Source organism: Papio anubis, chromosome 2 (genome assembly GCF_008728515.1).
Source record: "Papio anubis isolate 15944 chromosome 2, Panubis1.0, whole genome shotgun sequence".
Lineage (NCBI taxonomy): Eukaryota > Metazoa > Chordata > Mammalia > Primates > Cercopithecidae > Papio > Papio anubis.
The window spans coordinates 44,166,884-44,192,778 of record NC_044977.1 but is presented as its reverse complement, the minus strand read 5'-3'; the positions used below and the strand labels follow the sequence as shown (position 1 = coordinate 44,192,778).

The window sequence follows — 25,895 nt, the reverse complement described above, 5'->3', positions numbered from 1 at the left end:
ACTGCATGCCTACTTCAACTAAAATGGAATAGATATCATTCCCATTTTGTAGATGTAGAAACTGAGGCTTGGCAAGGTTAGGGGAACTGTACATATAGGTGGGGTGGCTCTGGCCTCCCCTTCAAGTATTCTAATCCCTGTATCCTTCTCACTGGATCTTGTTGCTTCCCACAAGGAAGAAGGCAGGAAGAATCTATAACTCCCATTTTGTTGATGGGGAGATTGTGGCACTAATTTTTCAAGTGATCTTTGTGTGAGGCATAGAGTGAAGAAAGGAAAAATCTAGGAAATTATCCTTAGTCCAGGTCATCTGGCACCCTGAAGTCATGATACAATGTAATTTCTTGGAGTAAATCCCAAACTTTTTATTCTTCCAGCTATTCCTCTGTTTATGTGTATATGGGTACATTTAGTTACCAGCTTTTCTCATTTAATGATATCTGTAACTCCCATTTTGTTGATGGGGAGATTGTGGCAAATTTTTAAAATTTTTAAAAATTTATTTATTGACATATAATAGTTGTACATATTTTTAGAGTAATGTGATATTTTGATACCTGTATGCAACATATAATGATCAAATCAGGGTAACTGGGATACCCAAACCTCGAACCTTTCTAACTTTGTAAACTTGCAAAGTTTCATCAGAGTGACAGCTACAGCAGGTGAATCAGACTCAAGATCTGCATCCCAATAATCCTCTTCTCTTAGCTGTATTTTTTTAAGCAAATGAAACTGACCTTGGGAGTTCCCAAGACACTAAAAGAGTCCATAGGTCCAAGCCTCCTGAAGAGAAAGAAAAATGAAACATGTCCATTATATGGATTTGGAGTTCCCTTTTTAGCCTCTTCCATGGCTTCCTTCCCTTGGTGATATTTTAAAATTCTAGGCAGGTGATGAGCCAAAGTCCACCGGAGCTATTTCAATCCATATTTGGCATTGTTGAGGCTCAGATATATTGTGCAAAATAGCTCATGGTGTGAAACACCATGGAGATATGTAATTATAGCTGAAGTTGCCAGTATTTGTTTTGTTGGCTCCTAGATTGCAGTAGGACAGCTGCACCAATCTCTATTTAAATCCAAAGGGCAGTATCTTGGGCTAGCTGGGCATATGCCTTGTGCATCCCAAGACAAATAAAGGCATCAATCCTGTTGAGGCTTGGATGTCCTCTGGTATCTGCAGGGGGCCATAAGAACTCAGTTCCCTCTGTCTCAAACCTGGCTTCCTTTCCAGGTGGAATAACTCAGATGTAATTATCTGTTCCTGTCTCAACTTGGCAGTGGGCTTTTCTCCTGTTAAAAATTTATTCTGAACAGAATTGGTTTATGAAAATGCCTCCAGTTGCTCATTGGCAGAGAAAAAAGACAGATCTGCCTGGTGGGTTGCTCTTGTTGGTGATGTGTGTTTATTTTTTGGTTTGCTTAATATATTGCCTGAAGCCCTTTTCCTCAGGGCTCTTTGATACTGGTTCCTATTCCTCATTGCCTGCACCAGCTGCCTCATCTACCCACATGTTCTCAAATCTCTTACCCGTCAGCCCCCACAACCTGATTTGCCCCCATTACCCTGAACGCCTCGGCCAGGAAGTACTTGCTTCATGGAGGTTTCAGGGGGCCTAGAAAGCATTGCCCACCTCAAATCACACCTGGACCAGTGGGAAGGGATGAAGGAGGAAGAGGAAGAGGAGGAGGAGGAGGAAGAAAGAGGCTACAAATGTTACTGTTTGAAACTGTCCCCACCACCACCACTGCCACCATCGCTCCTCCCCACCCCAGCCGGTTTTATGGACTCAGAAGGTCCTCATAGCCCTGTAATATATGCACACCTACAATGAGGAACTGGAAAGGCTTGAGAGGGTTCCTGTAAATTGCCATTCTCTGAAGCTTTCTCTTGGGAAGAAATTCTGAATGCTTGGCTTAAACCCAGCCCTGTGTCTTCAATGCTAGTGTTGCTTCTCTTTACACACTTATAACTGTACCTGGTTTTAATAGCTTGTAAGTTACTAGAATCTAGAAAAGAATATAAAGTTTTAATATTAAAAATGCCACAGCAAAGAAAAATAACATTGTAGATATGCATCTATTACCATGGCGATATCATTAAATGAGAAAAGCTGGTAACTAAATGTACCCATATACACATAAACAGAGGAATAGCTGGAAGAATAAACACAAAGTATTAGCAACTGTTAGACAGACAACCAAGTGGGTGGATTATTTCTGTTTCTTTTTGCTTGTCTGTATGTTTTATATCGAAAAATATGTAACTTTGTAATTAAACTTAAAAAAGATAAATAAAATAAAAAAACTTCCTTTAGAAAAAAATCAGAAGGAAGGTTGACTAAACCCAGTTTTTTTTAATTCCTCTGACTGTGTGTGTTCTAGGAGTGTGAGCCTTGCCTCCTCCACTTGAATGATCCTCTCTAAGCCTGATTCCTCATATGGAAAATATTAACAGTAACTCTATAGAGCTGTTTCAAAGATTAAGTGAGGTATTCCTTGTAAAAGCGTGCCTTCAATAAATGGTAGTTATTATCAGTTATTCTTGTATGTTTGTCTTTATAGCATAGGTTTAAAACCTTACAAATACTTTTCCAAATCTTTTCATGAAGGCAAAATAGTCTTGAGAAATTTGCATACATTCCTCCTATATGCAAATTCATCACATGCTCCCTCTTCTTTCAGCATAGACAAATGCTGGCTTCCCCAGCAGCAAGCATACTCCTGAGGCTCACCCTGCTCACGGTGTCACAGAAACAAAAGAAAGGGGGAAGAGAAAGGAAGCTGATTCTGCTTCTCTTAATCTGGGCAAGTTGACATTTGTTGAAATTAATTATTGGAAGACATGGTAATAAATGGTTTGCTTTCAGAATCAATACTGGGCAGATGAGAAGGCTTTCCTCTGGAATAACTTTCCCTGTTTCCTTTCTAAACCACGCCAGTGCTCTCTGAGAGACAGTAACTATATTCTTCCTATTCTTCTCACTGTGCAAGGTAAAATATGTTGTCACATTTGTGAAACTTGAGTGATTCCACTCTTTCTGAGGAGGGCCACTAGGCAAAGAATCCTTTAGAAGGGAGAGTCTGTTCTCACTTGGCTCATAGTGTCTCTCTACTTCTTTCTCCCTTTTCTGGGGCCCCATGGCAGGCTCAGCTCCAGCCCAAATTGAGTCGCACCAAATTGAGTCACACATCTCACTGACAGGCTTGTCCTCCGTATCAGATTCCACTGGCAGCCAATGCAGTCTTGCCCTGGTACTCAGTTTCCATAACTACAATTTTGTCCTGTTCCTAAGAGCCAGCCATTACCTTACCAGATACCTCAAGAATCCTGCCTCTGAACTGCAGCCCAGTGGCTACAGCCCGGCTAAGAGCCTCCCAGGTGCAAACTGTGCAAGCCTCCACCTTGGGTCGCTGAACACCACTGGCTCCTGGATGCCCAGCTGCTGGGTGTCCCCTGCCCCTAGGCGGGATATACCATTACTCTATTGGCTTTCCTTGTTTGACTGGTCAAATAGGGCACCCACCTCTTCCATAACACTTAACGCTTGATGATGTTTGTCGGTACCTGCAGCTGATCTGTCCTCTTGGCACCTGGCCATCTCAAAGCACAGGCCTACTCTTTCCCACATAGCTAAGCAGACCATTCCACGCTGAATCTTGAGAGATGACAGGATGGCACTTAACGGCTTTGCCTGGAAGGGAGTGAAGCTTAGATATATTCTATCACCAGCCACCGGCACCAACATGATCACCATTTGCTGCCACAGAGACCGCCATTTATGGAGCATCTCCTAAGAATCAAATTCTCCATTAGGTACTTTCCATATATTATTTCTCATCTCCACATCACTCTTCAGGGTAGGTGTCACTCTCATTTCAGAGAGAAGAACTCTGGGGCTCAGAGAACTTAAGTGATTGTCACAAGGTCCAGGGCCAAAAGTGGAAAAAAGAGACTGATCCCAAATGCTAGGCTTTTCTTCACTATACCATATGCCCCAGTAGAGGGAAATCAGAACTAAAGGGGACACCTCATATGGAGATAGGGGACTACTAGGGGGGTAGGTTTTTGAAAGCTAGGACATTTCATTAGTGATAGCTTAACTTTAGCAAAAGGTAAAAGGAAAGGGATGAAATAACCATCTGGTCTGGGCCAAGTGTAGTCCACCATTTTGTGCTAGAACATAGAAATGAAGACTCAGGCCAGATACTGGCCAAATCAATTGCTAACTAGGCCAAGCTCCAGCAAAGAGCAGAACCAGCTGTCACCAATCATTCTTACATGTGCTTCAGATATACCAGAGGACAGGCAGAGAAGGGCAAAAGTCAGTCATATGCGGCCTGAGGCTGCATAGACACCTTTTGGGTTAAAAAAATGTCATGGAGGATCAGGAAGTGACCCTTCGTGAGAGTCCAAGGGAAATCTTAGAGGCAAGAAGGGAAAAAGTATCCCTTAGGGGTCCTGCAGTCACAGTGCTAATGTGAGGCGAGCTGCCTGAGGGATGACCCAGATCCACACACGGAAAGAGGGCTAGGAACTGGCTCTGGGATGGAAATGAGGACCACACCAGGCCTGATCCCAGAGACATCCGAGGTTCTTTTGAATCAAGAGACTCCACAGCAGGGTGGTTGACAGCCTGGACTCTGGAACCAGACTACTAGAGCTTGAATCTGAGCTCCACCACTCACTAGGTCTATCAACTTCAGCTACTCATTTAGTCTCTGTGCCTCAAATTCCCTATCTATAAATGGGAATTAGAAATATATATTAATAACTCATGGGATGTTGTGAGAAATAAATAAGTTAACATAAGAAAAATAATTTGAACAGTGCCCAGCACATAGAAAGTACTCAGCAGGTGTTATCATTGTTGTTGTTATGAAGGCCATTTCCGTCTCAAAAAGGAGAAGGAAAAAATGGCAACCAGTGAACATTGGTTATGTTGAATCAAAAGCAGTCTGTGACTAGAAGAGTTGTCTTGGACTCAAAATCAGTATGCTGAATACAAAGTCAATATACAGTATACCACTTCTATCTAATTTTTGTTTTGTTGTTGCCTTTCAGATCTCTTTGGAAAAGACCAATCTTACTCACCTGTAACAACAGCGAGTTTTTAAAAAGAGAAAAAAAGACTTCCTTACATTTCAGCTAACGAAGAGAGAAGGTTAAAGCCTCCTCTGGTGGTCAGGCTCAGTGTGATGATAATGATCCCAGCTGGATAAATCATGGAAACGTAGTGGAGCTGGGAAAATGGACACAGTAAGTACAGCCATTTCTTCTTGTCAAGAGTGGTTTCCTATAGCTTCATCTGAATTTTTTTGGCTTTCTTTAATTAAAAAAATACAAAAGAGTCCAAAGAACTCACTCAAAATTTGACTCAAAAGATGCTTCCTCTAAAGTGCCAAACCCTGCACTGGGGCTATTCAGGGTGACCCCCAGCACAGGGCAGTCTTGCTAATTCTGTCAGGATAGTACTCAGTTATGTTCCAGGTTATGTGGTTCTGGAGCCTGTGTTCTTATAAATATTCATCAGATCTACCTCTCTTATCATTCTTAGAGCTGAGAGGGACCTCAGAGATCATCTGGCCTGATAACCGCCCAACAAAGGCATTCATTCCATATCACTCATTCGTTTATCTTTCAAGTGTCCATTGCATGTCAGGGTTACCACTGTGCTAGGCATTGGTTTAAATAGACTGAGACAAAATTACTGCTCTGAGGAAGATCACAGTCCAGTCAGAGAGTGAGGACAGCATAAAACTGATTATGGCACTGTGCTAACTACCATAATAGAGATATGACCAGAGTAACTAGGTGACTAGAAAAGGGGCATCCAATCCAAACCAAGGAGGCCACAGAGGGCTTCCTGGAAGAGATGATATTTGAGACAAGTGTTTGAAGGTGAATAGAAGCTGGTCAGTTAAAGGAGTGAGAAGGATTAAGGAGACAATATTGAGACTTTAGAGCATAGCATGCTCAGGAAAACAGGAATACATGGTGGGATACAGGCAACATAGGAAGGGTTAAAGCTAAAACCAGACAAAGTAATGGGCAGGTCACAAAGGGTTTATATTATTAAGAGTTTGAACTTTATCCTGATGGGAAGCCATCTATAGGTTCCATAACCAATGGAGATCATGATGAGACTGAATTTGAGGAAAGCCACTATTGTGGCAGTGTGAGGATAGATTTAAGACAATGACTGGAGTCAGGGAAAAAAGAAGGCTATTGCAGTATTCCAAGCAAGAGATAATGAGGCTCTGATCTAAGGCAGTGGCAATAGGGATGGAAGGAAAGAAACATACGAAAGAGGCAGAATCAATAAGACTTTGCAATAGACAATGACGAGGAAGAGCAAGGGAGGAATCAAGAATGACTCCCAAGTTTCTGCCTCAAGCAAGTGGGTGGTTGGTGGCCTTCACTGGTATAAGGAATGTAGGAATAAGAGCACACCAGAAGGGGTAGGAGGTGATATAATAAACTTTGGACACACTGAGTTTAGGAACCCTCTGAAAATTGCAGCAGAGGTGTCCACAGAGTCAATGGGTTTACAAATATGGAACCCAGGGGTGAAACCAGAAATGAGACATGGATTTGGAAGCCATCAGAGCAGGGGTGGCTGTTAAGACTGAGAGAGAGTCTAAATTGTTCAGGGAGTGTGTATAAAGTGAGAAGAGAAGATCTGAGGAACAAATCCTGGGGAAAAGGGAAAAGAGTTTAATCAGGACCAGTCAGAAAGTCATAAGGAAACCAACAGGGCACGATGTTCCAGCTCTTTGGGGGGCCAAGGTGGGCAGATCACCTGAGGTCAGGAGTTCAAGACCAGCCTGGCTAACATGGCAAAACCCCGTCTCTACTAAAAATACAAAAATTAGCTGGGCGTGGTGGCGGGCACCCATAATCCCAGCTACTCGGAAGGTTGAGGCAGGAAAATCACTTGAACCCGGGAGACGGAGGTTGCAGTGAGCCGAAATCACACCATTGCACTCCAGCCGGGGCGACAAGAGAGAAACTCTGTCTCAAAAAAAAAAAAAAAAAATCTGTTAAGTGTCTTTTGGATTTAGCAATAAATAATAAAGTTAGCAAATAAAACCAGAGAGTCCTGTTGGAGTCCCTGGAAGATTAACCTCAGTGGGCCAGAGGGAACAAAAGCCCAATGGCAGGGGTCAAGGGGAATGGAGGAGGTGAGGAAGTAGAGGTGGCAAATACAAACTCTCTATCAAGAACTTGGACTACAAAGGGAAAGAGAAACAGAGGAGAAAGTAAGAGTTCAGAGAAGCTATTCTTGGTGGCTTGCATTCGTATTAATTTGTTTTTAAGATGGGAGAGGCCAGGCGTAGTGGCTCACACCTGTAATCCCAGCACTTTGGGAGGCCAAGGCAGGTGGATCACTTAAAGTCAGGAGTTCAAGACCAGCTTGGCCAACATGGTGAAACCCCATCTCTACTAAAAATATAAAAATTAGCAGGGTGTAGTGGCTCATGCCTTTGATCCCAGCTACTTGGAGGGCTGAGGCAGGAGAATCACTTGAATCTGGGGGGCAGAGGTTGCAGTGAGCCGAGATTGCACCACTGCACTCCAACCTGGGTGGCAGAGCGAGACTCTGTCTCCAAAAAAAAAAAAAAAGATGGGAGAGACTTGAGGGTGTTTAATCCTAAGGAAAAAAGGTTGCCTGTATCAGAAAACCTCCAGTGAGAAGAAGCATACTACATCACAAGGCACTTCACTCTGGTTTGGACAACTCATAAAAAAGCAACCTGTGGTTAGAAGTTACACCTGAATTAAGCTAAAATTGGCTTCACTGTACCTTTTATTCTTATTTCATCTATAGGAAGCCTTCAATTATCAAACCCATCATCCCCGCCTTCCATAAAACGTTCTTTACTTGAAACGGAACATATCCAGTTACTTCAGCTTCACAGTCCTGGTAGCCTTCCAACAATCGTGGTGTATTTTGTCAATATCTTTTTAAAAATATATTTTCCAGAATTAGGCACAATTTTCCATATGTGATCTAAACAATGACAGTATAATTATTATTTCTCTGGTTTAGATATTATATTTTAATTTATATTATCACGCAAAAGCCTTTAACATTCCTCTCTGCTCTAAGAATAAAGTCTAACTCCTTGCATCTACAGGTCAAAGTTCTTGGGAGTTTAGACACAAACTACAGTTTTTGAGCTTTTCTGCAATGATTCACATTCTACCACATAGAACCCTTTGCTCTAACCTACTTGACTGATTTCATTTACAGAGTCACAGACTTCTCCAGGAGATTCCAGGGAGCTTGAGGACTCCCACTATGACCATAGTTTTCCTTGACCAGAATTGAAATAATCTCAGAACAGCATTTTCCGTATCTTCCATTTCATGGAGCAGACTATGGTCCTCTCCATTAACGTGATGGCTCATTTCTGTGTTCCTCTTATCTTCGTATTATTTCTGCATAAGGTTCTACCCTCAGGTTTGTAGATTTCACATAGATATGAAGCATTCTGATACAATGTCACTCCTCCCATTAGAACAAGTCCTTTCAACAAAGAATCCTCTTCTACTGCCATTTTCTAGTTATGAGCTCAATATCCTGAGGTCTCAGTACTACCTATTATATTTATCTTCTTGTGTTAAAAGTTTAAGCGCACTACTTGTTACACATGCCTTTTGTTGGTGTATTTATAAAGAAGCCTAAAAATATTGTCTGCAACCTGTATTCTTGGTATTTTTTTAAACCTAAGGTTATCTAAGCACATTTTATTTATAACACACTTTTTCTATGTCACCTGTGTAAAGCCTAACATATCTGAATTTGGCTTCACTGGGTTAACTTTCTCCCTCTACTTTAAAATTCATTTAAATCTTTCTATATAGATTATCAAGGTTTCTGCCAACGTATATCCTTCCCAGTCCTTACAAGATGCACTCCATCCCTTGCCAGAAGCCCATCATCCTGGCTCTGCAGAACACAGTTCAGAAAACTTTTTGAAACACCATCTACATAGGCAGGCATTTGTTTCTCAAAGCTTCCCTTCTTTGCTGTAGTTACTGCCATTACATGGAACGAGAGATAAAAACACCACCTGTGGTTTCAAATCTTCCAGTTTGTTACTCAGAACTTAAGTCATTAGGAACAAAGCCCCAATTTCTTCTGAATGTGCCATTTGTTCCCCAAAGGAACCAGCAAATGTGAGTGACAGTTCATGGGGTTAACAAGAGGTTCATGGTAGGCTCTCTACAACATCTTGGATATTGGCTCCTGCCCTCTCCCAATTTTCTACATCATATCCACACAAAGTGACCTTCAAAACCCTTGACTGGAAGTTAAGATGTAACATCTTTTTTTATCCTGAGTGTGATCACCAGACCATCTCCCATCAGCTCAAACCAGTAACTTCTCCCTAGTGCTCCAGGGAGGGAAGGTTCTGAATCCAACCCAACGGGAAACATTTCATGCAAGATCCAAAGACCAAGACTGTCCTTTATTTCTTTGCTGCTTCACATTCCTCCACTTTCCCACTTCATGACATTAATTTTTCTGCATTTTCCCGGCTTTCTTCCTCACTATTTTTTTTTTCATTTGCCTAAGAATCTTTCATCCTTGCTAAGAAGCTAGAGTGTGAAAAAGCATCTATTTAAGCTCTCCCACCTTTTCCTTCTGCTTGCATTTGCAGCTGCTATAATTGGTCATCATCTCTGGCAAGAAGAGAAAGAAGGAACTTACTTTGAAGGTCACTGCATCACTGCATATTAATTGAATTGCCAGATGAAGTAGCTTTTACTAGAAATGCCCCTTGAAAACCTTAAAAGAGCAAACATTAAGCCTCCTTTCGTGCCACGGAATTTCTTAGAAGGTTAGAACATGTTTGATGCATTTTTTAAAATTAGATTTTGAGTTCCTCAAGACAGAAACTGTGGAACTCTTAACTTTTCACAGTGCCCAACAGAGAAACTTGATGGGAAATGAAAATTGATGAGGGCTATTGTTCAACTCTGAGGGCACAGACCTTCCATCTCTGTGGATTATCCTATTTTGTTTTGCCCTTATTACTATGGTAGGTTTGCTGATTGTATCTTCAGTGTATCAGAGTATCTTCAGTGGGCAAGGTCACTGATAAATCCACTAAAATGCCTTTCCTCTATTCTTACCTATTTTGAATGATTTTTTTTTACAGTTCCAGTTTTACTAAGTCAACAAAGTATCAAGATAGCACAATGCAGTTGCCTACAGAGTTCAGAACATTTGTCATCATTGACTCTTTCTCTTACCACTTGTTTGGATTATCCATTCATTCTGTTAATTCTTCTTTCATAATAGCTCTTATTTTTTATTGTTATACTTTCAGTTCTGAGGTACATGTGCACAATGTGCAGGTTTGTTACATAGGTATACATGTGCCATGTTGGTTTGCTGCACCCATTAACCCGTCATTTACATTAGGTATTTCTCCTAATGCTATCCCTCCCCCAGCCCCCGATGCCCTGACAAGCCCCAGTGTGTGATGTTTCCCTCCCTGTGTCCATGTGTTCTCATTGTTCAATTCCCACTTATGAGTGAGAACATGCAGTGTTTGGTTTTCTCTTCTTGTGGTACTTTGCTGAGAATGATGGTTTCCAGTTTCAGAATGATTTTTTTAAAGTGTGTTCTACTCAAGTTTGACAAAAAACAAAACAAAATAAAACAAAAAATCCACAAGGGTTGGACAGATAAACAAGTAACCAGAGATTACTGAATAAAGTACTTAATTGTGCCCATGTTTTTCTATTTCTTTAAGTCTTTCTTTAAATTGTCTCCTCTTTCAAAAATGTTACACTAATGCTACTTAATATGCCTAGCTGCTTAAATGTGATTTGGTGCTCTGAGACTTTAGATAATATATATTTGAATGTAAACACTTGCTAATTTTTGACTAAATTAGCATACAGAAAATCTGGCATTTCAGATAATGAGGCCATAAAACAGGCCACTAGCAGAGCAGGCACAGCTGTTATGTAAACCACAGGCACTTGAGTACTGTTCTACCTCGTAGTAGCAAATATCTCATGACAATATAACATTACCACATTCTATTCCACCACCGGGGCAGACATGGACACATCTATCCCCTGACAGCCATCCTATTATGGGCAGCAACTCCATCTTACACTTGTTTATATTATTGATGATACCTAATGTACCACAAAAAATATGTGTCTCTTAAAAACTGTTCTACTCGGTGGCCTGAGTCATTTGATGAGATTATAGGCAAACTGAGTCCAGTATTCGACCTAAGGAGCAGGAGGGGTTCCCGCCAGTGCCCAGGTCTTCTGTTTGAGCACGCACAACCTCAGCAGCTTGGACTAGATAACTGTAGACACAGATCCCCTGGTGTATCCCTTCCTGGACCTTCGCTCTGAATGTTGGCTTCCTCCCTAGGGAGGCTGTCATGACTGCAAAGCCTTTCCCCAGTCAGCTCAGCTTCTATGTCGGCTATTCAAAGAGTGCCATCTGCAGGATGAACTGAGGACTCAAATATTTAATTCATCTTCAAAGGGTATTTGAAGAATTTGTTTAAAATTTGTTCAAGAGCTATTAAACACAAAAGTTAAAGTTTAATGAAGGATAATGGATTGCCACATAAATTCTTCAAAGATATCATTTATGTCTATTTTAATAGCTGCCCTAAATGTCTTTACTACAAAGACTAACCACTGGTAAGAATCACAGATGCCTCCACTATCCCAAGAGTGGAGATGTATTTGTTCAGGGGCTTTACACTGCCTCAACCCCTCCCTGTGGGTAGCCATTCCCTCTGTTGAGGGCTTGCTTTTCCTTTCAGAAGGACAAATTTCCAGGATCTGTGACAGATGTAATAGCTCTCTTTCTACTTTGATTCAAGACAGTTTTTTGAACCTAAATACAGAGAATGGGTACTCAGAATTCCTCTCTCATTATCAGTCTCAGGTAAAGGAATCCTAAATGATAAGGCTGAAAGAGGTCCCTTCACAGAATCACGACCCTTTAGAGTATTGCTTATAAGTTACCCCAGGCTCCTACCCCACAGCATATATAGCCTTCCTGACCACATCTCATAAACAGCAATCCAAACAAAGAATAAGAGTGTCCATGCTTTGGGCTTTCTGTCATTGCTCTTCTTACTGAAGAACTTTTCAATTCCTGATTAAATCCACTCCTCTTCTCCCAATGGCCCTCATCTAATTGAGAGCAGAAGCAAGAGAGAAAGAAGACCCCTTTCCTGCCTAGATCACCCCATTTTCACCACCTAAACATGGCAATCACGCTGTACAGAACAAAGCAGGTCTCAGGCAGGCTGCTACAGACAGCCGACCTGCCTTCACTGTAGTCAGCATTGGTTTTCCTATGCGGACTAACAATCCCAGGATGCTGGGCCGCTCCATCTCCCAGAGTGGGGATCACAGAATAAGGTAGGATTAATTCCCCAACTACAAGATCCAGCTCTGGAGGCTAATTTCAGGGTAATGAGATGGCTCACGAACCCTAGGTAAAGTGCTCCCTTCGTAGCTCATATCTGCTTTTCTCCTTTCCAGAGCAAACACTCCTCCTAAAAGGATGAGCCTTTTGGAAGTTAGAACTCTGTCTTCTCTTTCAAAAAAATACAGTCTTATCAGAAAGCAGAGTCAGGGAGGTGTGGATCATGCCAATGGATTACTCATTGGAAGGGCCAGAGGAAAGTTGTAATCGATGTCAATAAGGGCGGCAACATCACCCACCCTCACCCCCTTTGTCTTTGTCCCACACTTTCCATAAGCAAATGGGCACTCAGAAATGAATTGTATGCCCACTTCCTTTACCTCAATAAGGAGGGACAGCATGGAATTAGGATAAGAACATGACTCTGGAATCCAACAGACCTGGGTTTGAATCTCAGCAGAGCCCCTGACAAGCTGGATGACTTGGGCACATGGAAGAACTTTCTAAGCCTCAGTGTTGTCTTGTATAAAACAAGGCAAATACTACCTATCACTCAGGATTGGCATAAGATATATAATGGAAACATAAGCTCTCAAAAATGTGCCCATTCTTTCTTTAGCATGAATTTAAATTCATGTGTTTTTGTTGCTGATGGAAAAGCATTGTCCCACATGAAAGGAGTATCAGGTATCAGCGAGAAGGTGGAAGAACAGTCGGGAAAAATGGGCCTGGGGTGGCCATGGGTCTTGCTTGGTTGTAACAAAATGCAAAAACTGTGGCCTATAATCAAAACATGGGCCTACAACCAAGGTTGGCATTGCCTCTGAGGCTATATCAGGCAGAGGGCAAGGAGGATTGAGCTGGGTCAGAGCTATGGGTAGCTTTGGGGATGTCCTTTCTAAGTGAGGAGTGCTGAGCCATAGGACAGCCCACAGGCAGAAGCACCAAAGCTATGGGATGGCCCTATTCCAACAGACCACCCCACGTATTGTACTACAACCTCCATTCTCAGCCGTCAGGGGATACATGTGGCCCTCTCCCATCCTTGGCTCCCTAACAGCCTAGAGAGGAATGACCCAGGATGCATGGCCACTCAGATATTTTAGATCTGTGCTGCATCTTGCCGAAGGTCCTCACTGGCTAGGAGGCTTTCTTTTTTTGTATTGTGGTAAACTATAACAATATAACACTTACAATTTTAACCATTTTAAAGTGTATAATTGGCCGGGCGCGGTGGCTCAAGCCTGTAATCCCAGCACTTTGGGAGGCCGAGATGGGCGGATCACAAGGTCAGGAGATTGAGACCATCCTGGCTAACACGGTGAAACCCCGTCTCTACTAAAAAATACAAAAAACTAGCCGGGCGAGGTGGCGGGCGCCTGTAGTCCCAGCTACTCAGGAGGCTGAGGCAGGAGAATGGCGTAAACCCGGGAGGCGGAGCTTGCAGTGAGCCAAGATCACGCCACTGCACTCCAGCCTGGGTAACAGAGCGAGACTCTGTCTCAAAAAAAAAAAAACAAAAAGTGTATAATTTAGTGGTATTAAGTACATTCACAGTGTTGTGGTGCAACCATCACCATCATCTATCTCAAGAACTCTTCATCTTCATCTTGCAAAACTGAAACTCTGTATCAATTAAACCAGGGGTGTCCAATCTTTTGGCTTCCCTGAGCCACATTGGAAGAAGAATTGTCTTGGGCCACACATAAAATATACGAATGATAGCTGATGAGCTTAAAAAAATTGCAGAAAAATTCATAATGTTTTAAGAAAGTTTACCAATTTGTGTCGGGCCACATTCAAAGCCATCATGGGCTACATACAGCCTGTGGGCCATGGGCTGGATAAGCTTGCATTAAACAATAGCTCCCTATTCCTCCCTTACCCCCAGCCTCTGACAACCACCATTCTACTTTCCATCTCTATGAATTTGACTACTCTAGGTATAAGTAGAATCATACAATATTTATCCTTTTTGTGAATGACTTATTTCACTTAGCATAATGTCTTCAAGGTTCATCCATGTTGTAGCATATGTTAGAATTCCCTCCCTTTTTAAGTCTAAATAATATTCCATTATATGAATAGACCACATTTTGTTTATCCATGCATCCGTCAATGGACATTGGAGTTGTTTCCACCATTTGAATATTGTGAACATGGGTATATAAATATCTGTTTGATGGCTGGGCACAGTGGCTCACGCCTGTAATCCCTGAACTTTGGGAGGCTGAGGTGGGTGGATCACTTGAGGTCAGGAGTTCGAGACCAGCCTGGCCAACGAGGTGAAATCCCATTTTTACAAAAAAATACAAAAAATTAGCCAGGTGTGGTGGCAGGCGCCTATAATCCTAGCTACTCAGGAGGCTGAGGCAGGAGAATCACTTGAACCCAGGAGGCGGAGGTTGCAGTGAGCCATGATCACATTACTGTACTCAAGCCTGAGCAACAGAGCGAGACTATGTCTCAAAAAAAAAAAAAAAAAAAAAAAAAAATCTGTTTGAGTCCCTGCTTTCAATTCTGTTAGGGATACACCCTGAAGTGGAATTGCTGGATCTATGGTAATTCTATTTTTAATTCTTGAGGACCCTCCACACTGTTTTCCACAGTGGCTGCACCATTTTACACTCTCATCAACAGTGCACAAGGGTTCCATATGAGGCTTTCTTTATCTCACAGGCTGGGTCTAATCCACCCATACTCCCTGGGCTCAGGTCACTGCTGACATGGTCTTTCTGGCTCCTATAAGGCCTCTCAATTTTCAGCAGATGCTTGCAGCTCCCCTAGAGAGGCAGTAATGCTCCATGACCTTCCTGTTCTTGCTCGGTTGTTGACATACCATCTCTTTTTGCATCCATAGCACATAGTCTGTCTAGGGCTGGGAGCCTCCCTGGGTGAGGCCTAGGGCTCTGCACAATGCCCAAAGTGGGGCCCACATTGAGGGCTGTCTGCCTGGTGGGACTGAAGTCAGCTCTGGCTAAAGCAGTGATGTGGCAAAACCTAGTTCTGTCATCCTCACTCCTTCAGCAGCACTTACCCCTCTGTCCCATATGGGCACCCTCCCTGCCTTATTCTCCATTATTTTGTTTTACATGGCAGCGGATCACACCTGATAAAATAACTGCAGAGTAGCATTTCATCTTGAAAATGAAAATTCTCAGGACCCATTTGGAAAACTCCCCAATGGAGAAATATAACAGAGTTAGGATAACATTTTTAAGATGAAGGCTCTGAACAAAAACACTTTAAAACAATTATACTATTAGACAAATGGCCAGGGCCTCTCATACAACATCTTTGCGCAAATTCAGAAATGGTGCCCTTTTTGGATCAGGTGTGCAGCTCAGCTAAAAGACTGAACATTATATAAATGGAAGTTTAAATATTGTCCAAATGACACCAAGGCAGGTTCTTTGGGCACATTCAGCCCTGTGAGTGCATGGCTGGTGAGCAGGTGTCACCTGTTTCTCCAGGTCCTGGAAGGTATGTGGCTTTGTAAGTAGAGCTGGGACTGATTTTTAGCTCTCACTCACTGGCAGTAACAACCATAAGCAGCAGCCCTGGGGTGATGAGGAATCTAATAATGTCATTCCCTCCTGCCAGCACCACCTTGTGGACAAGGCATTTTTAGATCACACCAGCAGGAAGATTTTTTTGAAAGATCATAAATATGGGCATCTATTTTACCACTCACCTAGAATCCAATAGAAGACAAAGGACTCCTTGCATCAGGCAGGAAGGCAGCCCAGCAGCCACAGGCTATCAACCCAGCAAGCCTCACCAAACACCAAAGCCACAGCGCTGGTCTCCCTCATCTAGACACACACACACACACACACACACACACACACACACACACACACAGAGACAGCATCTCACCTGAGCCACCTCTTCAAAGTCATCGTGCCTCTTCTGCAGGGCCCGGGCTCGATGTAGGGACTTTCCAACTCCAGTGTGTTTGCTGAGAAAGGCCTCACCATGGTTTTCAATCCAGTCCAACACCTGGTCAAAGAAGGATAACAGCAACTATGACTTCCTAGCAGAAGGAAAGACACGTGACAACATGTGCAACTGCTAGAGTCCTAACCACCCCCACATCCCATCCCAATTGTAAAGCAGCAGTTCAGGTGGAAACGGTCAATCTGCTGTGAGTCCATGGGATTTCATCACTGTCACTGTCACAGTCCCACCCTTAACTAAATTCAACTTACCCTTTTTGATCTCCACATTATCCGTCCATTACTTTTTCCATTTTCTTAGTTCATTATTTTAAACAAGCTACACACCAGGCACAGTTTAACCCCCTCACCACTTCTACCCAATCACATAAAGATACTGGCAGGAAATTAGGTAGTAGCAGTTTGGGCAGTATCTTGGCCCTCATTACTCATCGGTCACTCTGCCATAAGAATGCAAACAGCAATGGCAACCAGTCATGGGGATCCTCCTGGGACGCCCCTTCCTAATCTTGAAAGCAAAGTCCAGGGTAGTCAGTCCCCAGTTGGATGCTCATGATATCTGAACACTAGGACAATAGCCCCCTCTGGCTTCTTTCCATCTTCCTCCTCCAATTGATACCAACTAACCAAACAAACAAATGTATAAATTAAAGTATTTGCATCCTAAGTCCTTTAGTATCTGAGTCTCTTGGGAAGTAGTGGAGACTTTATGTTCTTCCAGGCTAAAGATCTAGTGATTTGGCTTCAATACAGTTTCCTTGGTATTTAGAGACACTGGAACAGAGAAGCCTGGGCAATAGAGGGGTGAGAGAGAGGGGAAGCTAAGAAGGGTGGAAAAGAAGTTTTCCTAAGGGGCACTTGAGAGGCAGGATGGAAATCCCTTAGTAAAAGCCTTGACGTGCAGGGAGGATCAAAGCCTTTAATACTCATTTTGCATTCTTGCAGATGGCCTAACAAAAATGCGTGCATCCCAGAGATCATCTTTTGATCTCTGACAAGTTGGTGCTCAGTAAATCGGGTGACCACAATTAAATCAGAATTACAGTATAGACACACCTGTTATAGATCCTGCTAAAACTCAAGTGAGTCCACTCACTGCCTGCAATATTAACCATGAACTAAACATTTGATTAATGATGTACTAGCCTTTCCAGATTTTGGAAGAACTTATTGGAAAATGACTTAGATGAACTAGGTCTATTTAAAAAGATGATTTAACTCATTCCTGTGTCTCAGACGGATTGCCCTGTAGCAAACAGAGGTAGAACCAAATCATTCCATAGACTACAGGCATGGGAGTTCTCTGACATTTGGGATATTTTAATATCTGCAGTGTGCAAAGTGTGAACATTTTCAAAGTCTTTGGTGACAGGATCACAAAGCCCACATTATGATTGTGCTAGTTCAGAGAAAGGTACATATGAATATAAAAATGAGGCTTAACAAATATCCACTTAATGAAGACAGGTGGAGTAATTGTCCATCATCATGAAGAAAAGAAGTTTTTTGTAAATAAAAAATGAATTCATCTAAACGTTATCTATGGATATTTTAAACACTTTATAATATATTCTGGCAATATACATATTTTAAGTATTCTGGAGGCACAGCCCTAAAAGGAAATTGTGGTAGTGCTGGATTTTTACCTTTTGCAAACACTGAAAGGCAGCACTGAAAGGAACTTTACATGTTCCTCTCTTAGAAGAGCCTACATTTCTCTAGAATTACTTACGGTGAAACTTCAACCAAAAAAATCAAGAGAGTGTATTTTTACTTGGCTTGCCACAATTAGATCTCACAATTCTGTACTGTCACGGGATTTATGAGCTTCAGCATGCAAGGTCAAAGGCAAATACTTTGTAGTCACAAAGTTTCCCGTATATTAGGTGCCAACTATAGTAAAGTTTTAGGATTTTAAGGCATAAACTTTCATCAATCCCTTCTGAAAACAAATTGAGGTTTGAGGATAATTTTTTGCATATTAAAGAACTACCAGTGGTCGTTTACGAATGTGTTGGAATTTATAACAGATTTTTCAGACCACAATTTTTTAAATTTAGTTTTGAGCACTTAAGTATGAATTGCTTGTCTCGCAGTGTTTTCATGAGTTTTGTTTTATTTCATTTTTTATCTCTAGCTTTAAGAAAATTGGTTATTCTGAAGTAAATTGGTTGAAGAGGAATATTTTCCATCTACTAGTTCACCCACATACAGCGTCTGCACTCCCCAGAAATGATTTTACAACTTTTAAATATTTTTTAAAAGGCAATTTGTTTCCTTTTTCAGTACTTTGCTTTCTTTAAAATGTCAATTTATTTTTAGTTAGTGACACTTAGTTTTACTTAATTGGCTATGCCTTCATCACTTAAAAACCTATTTCTTTCATATTTGAGAAGCTTTTACTTCATTTTAACATAACTTTGATTGCTCTGTGATGTTATAGTGCCATCATTTAGTCCAATTTCTGCCATTAGAATTGAAGCTGTAGGGAAAATATGTGCAATTTCAACGAAAGTTCAGGAGCTACGCAGAAATCAATTTAACAAATCAAAAAGCAAATAATTTAGGAAAGTTAACAAAATTTCTTTAGTAATCCAGACTGAAAAAGTACTCGAGGCTAGATAAACATAGTCAATATATGAAGTACTGTTAAAGATTCTAATTTCTGTTTTATTTCAGATGGTTCATTTAGAGCCATCACTGCGTCATACACGTATTTAGACCACACACCGTCTCGACCCTGATTCCATGTCCTCCAACCTCGGGAGTACAATCTGACTTTCCATGCAGATCCTGCGCAGCAGAGAAACATGTTCCTGAGCAGACACCAGCAGTGCCTGACAATTACATTACACACTATAAATTTATGTGTGGCTTGAGATTCTAGATATTTGTCAGTTTCTAGTGTGTTCCATTAAGATAAATCAGGCTCCAGAATCTGAACATCACTGGTTAAAGAATAAATTGACTTTCTAGTCAAATCCCAGACCCTACCTAAGTACAAGCGCCTATCAAGGTACTCCTTATAATCTTATTCCTGAATAATTTCTCCTCATCTACAAGGCATATTTAAAATACTCAATTACCAATCATAGTCAGGGTATACAGCATGAGAGTCATTCATACCTATCGATGGCTCTGAATTGGTATTTGAGCATTTCTAACTTTGGAGGTTTTATCTTTTTGTTTTTGTCTGAGGGGTCCTCAGGCAGCAGAGAAGCATGTGTGGGTATGTAAGTATTCACATATTCAGATATTTATTTAAATAGTCTTATTGTACCACAGTGCCAGGCACTAGAGCAGCTCTGGAGAGGGGAGAGCAGCAGTAAAAAGGCAGGCATGGCCTGATGCTGGGAACTCAGTCTACAGGGGTAACAAGCACTACACACTAAATCATACAATTCGTCATTCATTGCAAAGGTGAAAAGTACCAACAGCCAAATGCATCTTCTCTGGGGAGTCACAGAAGGTTTCTCAGGAGAAGTGAGGTTTAGCTGAGATCTGAGAGAGAGTAGGATTTAACCAAATTAGGAATTGAAATGACCAGCATGGCTTGCACAGGGGATAAGTAGGAAATGGACCCTGAAAAGGCAGGTACCAGATTGTGGTGAGCCGTGGTGTGCTGAACAGAAGAATCCAGTGTTCATCCTAAGAGCCACTGAAGAGCCGCTGCCAGGAGGATAAAGACACTTTTCATTTCCAGTTAAAAATTATTGCTCTGACTGACTAGGTGCAGTGGCTTATGCCTATAATCCTATCCCTTTGGGAGGCAGAGGCAGGTGGATTGCTTGAACCTAGGAATTTGAGACAAGCCTTGGTAACATGGCAAAACTCTGTTTCTACAAAAAAATTAGCCAGGCGTGGTGGTGCACACCTGCGGTTCCAGCTATGTAGGAGGCTGAGGAGGGGGGATCCCCTGAGCCTAAGAGTTCCAGGCTGAAGTGAGCTGTGATATCACCATTCCAGCCTGGGCAATAGAGTGAGACCTTATCTCAAATATATGTGTGTGTGTATATGCGTGTGTGTGTGTGTGTGTGTGTGTATAAATATATATATAGCTCTGACTGCTTTGTGGAGGATCAACTGGAGAAGGCAAGAGTAGAGAAAGGAAAACAGGACGCAGAAATTCTGACAAGAGGTGATGGTGACTCATGTAAGGCCAATGGCAGTGTCTATAGATAGACAGATTGGGGGGAAAGAATTGCCAGGACTTGGTAACTGGCTATGGGGGAGATGCAGAGGCAGGCAGTAAGCCTGACCCCCAGGGGCATGTCTTGAATATCTGAGTGGAAGGTAGAACTAGTCACTGGTACGGGACTGAATGAGTTATGAGGGGTAGCACAGACATAACGTATTTTTTTTCTTAAGATTTTTTTCCCTTTCTATGCTCACACTCTTGTTCAGAGAATGACTATGGAAAGGGATACTCATGGGCATAAGTGGCAGTGATTTGTGCCCCTGAACTTGAATGGGAAATAGTACTCAATAATGGTTGTCAATCAGATTCTGGGAAAGATGTGCCTTTAGTTTCAAAGAAGTAATTTATACACTAAGGCTAAAAAATAAATTATAAATTGTTAATCTACCTAAATCCCAATAATAAAAGTTAGGAATGCCAAATCCATTTTAAAAACATAACTTCAACCTAATTGTCCATCAATGGATGACTAGATAAAGAAAATGTGGTATATATTGACAATGGAATACTATTCAACCATAAAAGAATGTAATCATGTCTTCTGCAGCAATATGGATGGAACTGGAGGCCATTATCCTGAGTAAAACAAGTCAGGCACAGAAAGACAAATATCACATGTTCTTACTTATATGTGGAAGATAAATAATGCAGACGCACGGATGCAGAGTGTGTAGTGCTAGACAATGGACACTGGAAAGGGAGAGGGGGTGGGTGATGAGAAATTATTAATGAGTACAATATATGTTATTTGGGTGATGGATAGCCTAAAAGCTCTGACTTTACCACTATGCAGTCTATGTATATAACAAAATTATACTTGGACCCTGTACATTTATACAAATAAAAATAAATAAATAAATAAATAAAGGCATACCCTCAGACTTAAATGAAATTAACCCATGCATTCTCAAAAGGGCTTTTCACTGGGGTATACTTTTTGAGCAGCCCTTAACTTGACATACAAAGTCCCCTATGCCTGGCCCTACCCCCTCTTAACCCCACCTTTGGTGAGTTCCTGCCTCACCCCCAAACACCCTAAAAGCTGCCTCTCATCTCCTAAGTTTTGCTCTGTTTTCCCCGTCACTTTCCATATCCTTTCCTCTTGTATACCTACTTCCCAGGCTACCTCCTACTTATCCTTTAAGCTCTACTTCAAAATCATTGGCTATGGAAAGCCTTAACTCCTTAATAACCCATCCAGGCTGAAGCGGGTGTTTCTCTTCTCTTATTCTGTTCAAACCACAATTATTGCCCACAGGCCTGTCTCTCACACTAGACTCCAACCTCTTTGTACTCCCAGGACACAGTGTGGTACTCAACACAGAGTGGTTGCTTAATACATGTTTAATTGAACTGAACTCAAACTGACCCCTCTAACGCAGAACTTTGGAGTGAATGTCTCCTGCTGTACACTCCCACTGTAACTCTCAGTCTGCACTCAAAGTTTTCTCTTTGTGCATCTCTACCTTCTCCACTGTCCCACTTGGCAGGTAGTTAGTTCCTAGAGGGATGTAAAGAGTACAGGTTTTTCACCATTTGTATGCTACCCTTCCCTCTCTTCTACCACACAGCATCCTTGCCTGCATCTTGCACTCAGAAGATACACAATGACTGTTTATAGCCATGAACTGCCAAGTGCATATGTGGCCGAGGTCCCTGCCTTGCTTGTCTTGAGAGGAATTTTGCCATCCCATTCAGGAATGCCATCATTAGGGATAACAGTGCAGGTGAGCCCAGTCTCCTTGCCACTACAGCAGGCAGGCAGTCTTGTAACAACTTGTAAAGATCTTCTTTTCTCCGTCTTGACTTTTCAACCAGAAAGCAGTCTTTTCCAAGAACAGTCTTTCCCAAAAGAGATGCTCACATCCTCGACTAGAATTGAAAGCTAACCTAACAGCCATTATGCATAATTCCCTAATCACCCCCTTTCTTCCTCATCTAATTGTGTTTATTCCAACCAGCATACAATCAAGATGCAATGCCTTTCAGAAGACAGTCTTTTCTAACTGCCAAGGAGAAGGGAAAATGTTCTGTTCTTTTTTTTTGAGATGAAGTCTCTCTCTGTTGCCCAAGCTGGAGTGCAGTGGCATGATCTTGGCTCACTGCAGCCTCTGCCTCCCAGGTTCAAGCGATTCTCCTGCCTCAGCCTCCTGAGTAGCTGGGATTATAGGTACATACCACCATGCCTGGGTAATTTTTTGTATTTTCAGTACAGATGGTGTTTTGCCATGTTGGCCAGGCTGGTCTTGAACTCCTGACCTCAGGTGATCCACCTGCCTCGGCCTCTCAAAGTGCTGGAATTATAGGTGTGAGCCACCATGCCCGGCTGGAAAATGTCCTTTTGAAGAGAATTATTAACAAACAATCTCTGTATGGTGGCCATGAATGCATCTGAGCTCATGAGAAACCACTCTGGTCTTAAGGACTTTGTAAGTACCATTCCATGTGCCGGAACCTCTTCTTCTTCTTCTTTTTTTTGGCGACAGAGTCTCACTCTGTCACTCAGGCTGGAGTATAATGGCGCAATCTTGGCTCACTGCAACCTCCACCTACTGGGTTCAAGCGATTCTCATGCTTCAGCCTCTTGAATAGCTAGGACCACAAGCACACACCACAATACTCAGCTAATGTTATTGTATTTTGGTAGAGACAGGGTTTTACCATGTTGCCCAGGCTGGTCTTGAACTCCTGAGATCAGGCAATCTGCTCACCTCAGCCTCTCAAAGTGCTAGTATTAGAGGCATGAGCCACAGTGCCCAGTCCCAGAACCTCTTCTTAAACGCATCCTCATTGCTCATTCATTCAGCTCTCCACTTACTCATCACCAGTTATCGCCATATGACACATGGCGTACTTGCTTGGTTTGGGTGTTGTTTTATTTCCACCCCCTGACTGTAAGCTCTATGTAAACAGGGGGTTCATTTGATTTGCTGCTGTGTTCTTCTCCGAGTATTTGCTGAATAAATGGGTAAACGAATAACAAATATAATTTGAAAACTTCCTGTGTGGGAAGGACAAAACCCATGAAAAGAAATGGAGATGTTTTGCAAATGTAGGCGGAATCAGAATCTCACCTCTCTGATCCCTCACCTGGTTCTCTCTGATAAGTCATCTTATTTGAAATAGATTATTCAGCTTGTGTCATAATTTGATCCACAGGGTAAAACAAGAAATTGCCTGATGTTTTAAGTAAACTAAAGATTTCTCCTCTCTTAATTTCTACCTCTCAGCCCTCAGCCTCCCACATTTAGAAAGCCATTATTCTGAAGTAAATGAAGGATCATTTATATGCCATCAGGCATCTACAAGACATTTTGTTCTGTTAAAGGTTCAAGTACACACAGTGTGAAGAGCACTCAGGAGAGTCTACCACATCATTATTTCTGTCTCTTCACACAGCACACTGAGCACTAGTTCTGAAGAGGGGGAGCTCCTAGGCTGCCTGTACCACCCAGCTCCCCATCGGCTGCAACTGGAGAGCATGCAGGCACCACTTGAAATGCCCAATTACCAGCAACTCATTTTCCGTCCCCTCTTTGGAACAAGTATGATCAAAATAAATGTCTTGCTATGGCAGGAGAAGCCATCATTCTTCTGAGAGGGCTCAGCGGAAACTCATTAGCAGGTGTACAGACTGTGCTTCCATTGAGAGCTGCAATTCTGTCTCCTGGCAGACCCGATGTCGGGTAGAAGCCAGCTGAGGGTCCAGAGACCCAAAGTCTCAGCTGCCCCTAACCCTTGGCCTCTCCAGCCCCAGCCCACCTGCACCTGTCCCCTCCCAGCACAGTGGAGGCTGGGTCCTCCTACCTCCCTGAGAGAACCTCCTCTGCCTAGTGCCTTGCTGTCTGTTTCTGGAGGCACTATACTTTTTAACACTAAGGCTTCAAACTCTTGCCAGCAGTTGTGAACTTTAGAATGCTTAAGAATCACCTGGGGTTCTTTTTAAATTATAGGCTCCACCTCATTCCCAAATTCTGAATCAAGAAATGTAGAATAGGGCCTGATAATCTGTTTTTAAAAAGCCCTCCACTCTGCCCAGATAATTTTAATGCAGGGGTCCAAGGACCACACTTTGAAAAATACAGTTACATATTCATATGTGATGCCTCCTTCATTTTCTGTAACAAATGGAAAATTTTTAGTGATTTTTTTTCCCATAAAAGCTCCCAAACCTACACTTTCCCCATTACCCTTGTTCATGCTCTATGGCCACATACCACGCCTATGGTTTCCAGTCTCCCCTCACCCCAACTCAGCCCCTAAACTGGCACTAGATTTCCTCAAACCTCTACTCTGATTACATGTCTCCTCTGCACAGAATCCTTCAACAGCATCTCATCAATAATCATGCGTGAGTTCTTTATCCTTTAGCCTAGTATTCAAGATACCAGAATTAGCATGTTGAGATCAAGGACATGCTAAGGATAGGGATTGTTAGAAAAAAGGTACCCTGGATGGTTACTGTCTTATCACTTGTTAATATAACAATAAAAAAGGAATTGAGGATATTAAACATGTTAAAAATTGCTGTGGATCAATAAAGCCCTGAGGTTCACTATCTCCTGGCAAGAGACTTCTCACTGCCTCCCCAGGCTTCATCAGCCTCCTACCCCTGCCAGATGAGATGCCCACGTGCTCATCATGGAAGGACCACTTTTCAGTCAGGACAGAGTTTGTATTCATAAAATCAAAATAAACACCAAACTAAACACCAAGGGAGAAGCCCATGACGGGGAAGGGAAGAGAGGCAAGAAGGAAAGTAGGGCAGAGAACAGAGTGGCTGGGGTATAGTATGGGAAATGGGGAACCAGGAAGAAGAGGTACTAGGAGCCCATGAGGTTCCAGGCAGGAAGCATGTGAGCATGCAAGAGGCAAGCCTCTAGCTCATTCCCCAGCCCTGCAGAGACTAGGGAACACATGGAGAGGACTAGAACCCATAGTCTTCTGTACTAGCCTCCTGCCACAGGGAAAGGGATGGAGTGCTTCCTCTAAGATCAGGGACACTAAAAAGGCAGATGGGAATGTTTTCCTCCCTCTCTTCATTTCAATCAGAAAGCAACCCTGACAAGCAGGAGCCTCCCTCTCGATCTGCACCAATTCAGCAGAGTCTCAACCTTGTGCTCTTTCTGGGCATACACTCTGCCCAAATAATCACCTATTATCTACTTGAAAAATATCTGAATGATTAGATTATCACTATAAAAAAAAACTTATTTGAGAACTTTAAAACTGCTAATTATGACCATGGGCAGATGGATATTATTCAAGATACATGCTGCAAATAATAGCATCAGTAATGCTAAGT

At 42.2% G+C, this 25,895-nt stretch overlaps 1 protein-coding gene across 24 annotated transcripts in view; it reads right to left on the bottom strand.

Moving 5' to 3' along the window:
- KALRN (kalirin RhoGEF kinase) overlaps nucleotides 1–25,895 on the bottom strand; it is a 690,448-nt gene that overhangs the window by 354,201 nt on the left and 310,352 nt on the right. For all 24 annotated transcript variants that reach the window (XM_031662269.1, XM_031662306.1, XM_031662320.1 and 21 more), the window contains one exon: nucleotides 16,313–16,435. In XM_031662269.1, the coding sequence (XP_031518129.1) occupies nucleotides 16,313–16,435 (123 nt within the window). The remainder of the gene's footprint in view (nucleotides 1–16,312; nucleotides 16,436–25,895) is intronic.